This window comes from Habropoda laboriosa, unplaced genomic scaffold (genome assembly GCF_001263275.1).
Source record: "Habropoda laboriosa isolate 0110345459 unplaced genomic scaffold, ASM126327v1 scaffold89, whole genome shotgun sequence".
Taxonomy (NCBI): Eukaryota; Metazoa; Arthropoda; class Insecta; order Hymenoptera; family Apidae; genus Habropoda; species Habropoda laboriosa.
The window spans coordinates 2,151,128-2,152,036 of record NW_017100263.1 but is presented as its reverse complement, the minus strand read 5'-3'; the positions used below and the strand labels follow the sequence as shown (position 1 = coordinate 2,152,036).

The following is a 909-nucleotide window of genomic DNA, read 5'->3' as shown; positions in this document are numbered from 1 at the left end:
AAATATAATTACAAGTATTTTTGATGCAGTTATGTTTATTATGTGATTGTATCACAATATAGATTATTAAATTATACCTCTTTTGTATCTTTATTTACTCTGCTTAAAGCACTGTCAAGAGTTTTAAATTTCATTGAAACATTTGTTTTTGTAGATTCAATTACTCTACATATTGTGTAGAGGTTACCTGTTGCATCAATTATTTCAGCCCTTACAACACCTCGAACCTATTTAACAAAAAGAAGATAAATAAAAAGAACAACCCTTAAAAATGATAGCAAATATTAATAAAGAATTGATCAAGAAAAAAATGTCTAGATCTCATATCTTAGTTTCATATTAGTTTTTTTAAATAATTGATAATCTAATAACTTTATTAAAACAATAACTACAAAATTATGAAGTCCAACAGATAAATTAAAATGAGTACAAAGGAATAATAAACTTTATACCGATGAAGTCTTCGATAAAGTTGGATCATGAATAAAAAATTTTCCTCGATCAGAACCGGGTGGAAATTCACCACATGTAGCAAATTTGAGAGCTTCAATAATTGTTGTTTTTCCAGTGCCATTTGGACCAAGAATAAGAGTCAAAGGCCGAGAAAATCGAATCAAAGCTTCATCGTTGTCATCGCCAAAATTACGAATACCACGAATAGAAAGTCTTCTTATTCGTGACATCGTTCAAGATGTAACAATTAAGCTCAATTATTACAAAATGATTCAATACGGTAAATTGACACAATAGATAAAGGAACTACCCCAAGTAAATAGGTATATAAAAAATTCACCAGCTTCAAATTCGCGCGAATTAACTGACATGGCACTTGTGACGTCTGCATAGAGTAAAAGCAACTAAGATGTGAAACTACTTTAATTCGAAATGCTTATAAGTAATTATTATTTT

The 909-nt window shown here is 28.9% G+C and overlaps 1 protein-coding gene across 1 annotated transcript in view; it reads right to left on the bottom strand.

Moving 5' to 3' along the window:
* The window catches only part of LOC108573079 (DNA repair protein RAD50), a 7,015-nt gene extending 6,332 nt beyond the window's left edge, over positions 1-683 (bottom strand). Inside the window, exons 1-2 of the mRNA XM_017935444.1 lie at positions 453-683; positions 78-227 (exon numbers count right to left, since the gene is read on the bottom strand). Coding sequence (XP_017790933.1) covers positions 78-227; positions 453-683 — 381 coding nt within the window. The remainder of the gene's footprint in view (positions 1-77; positions 228-452) is intronic.
* Between the last annotated feature and the right edge of the window lie 226 nt (positions 684-909).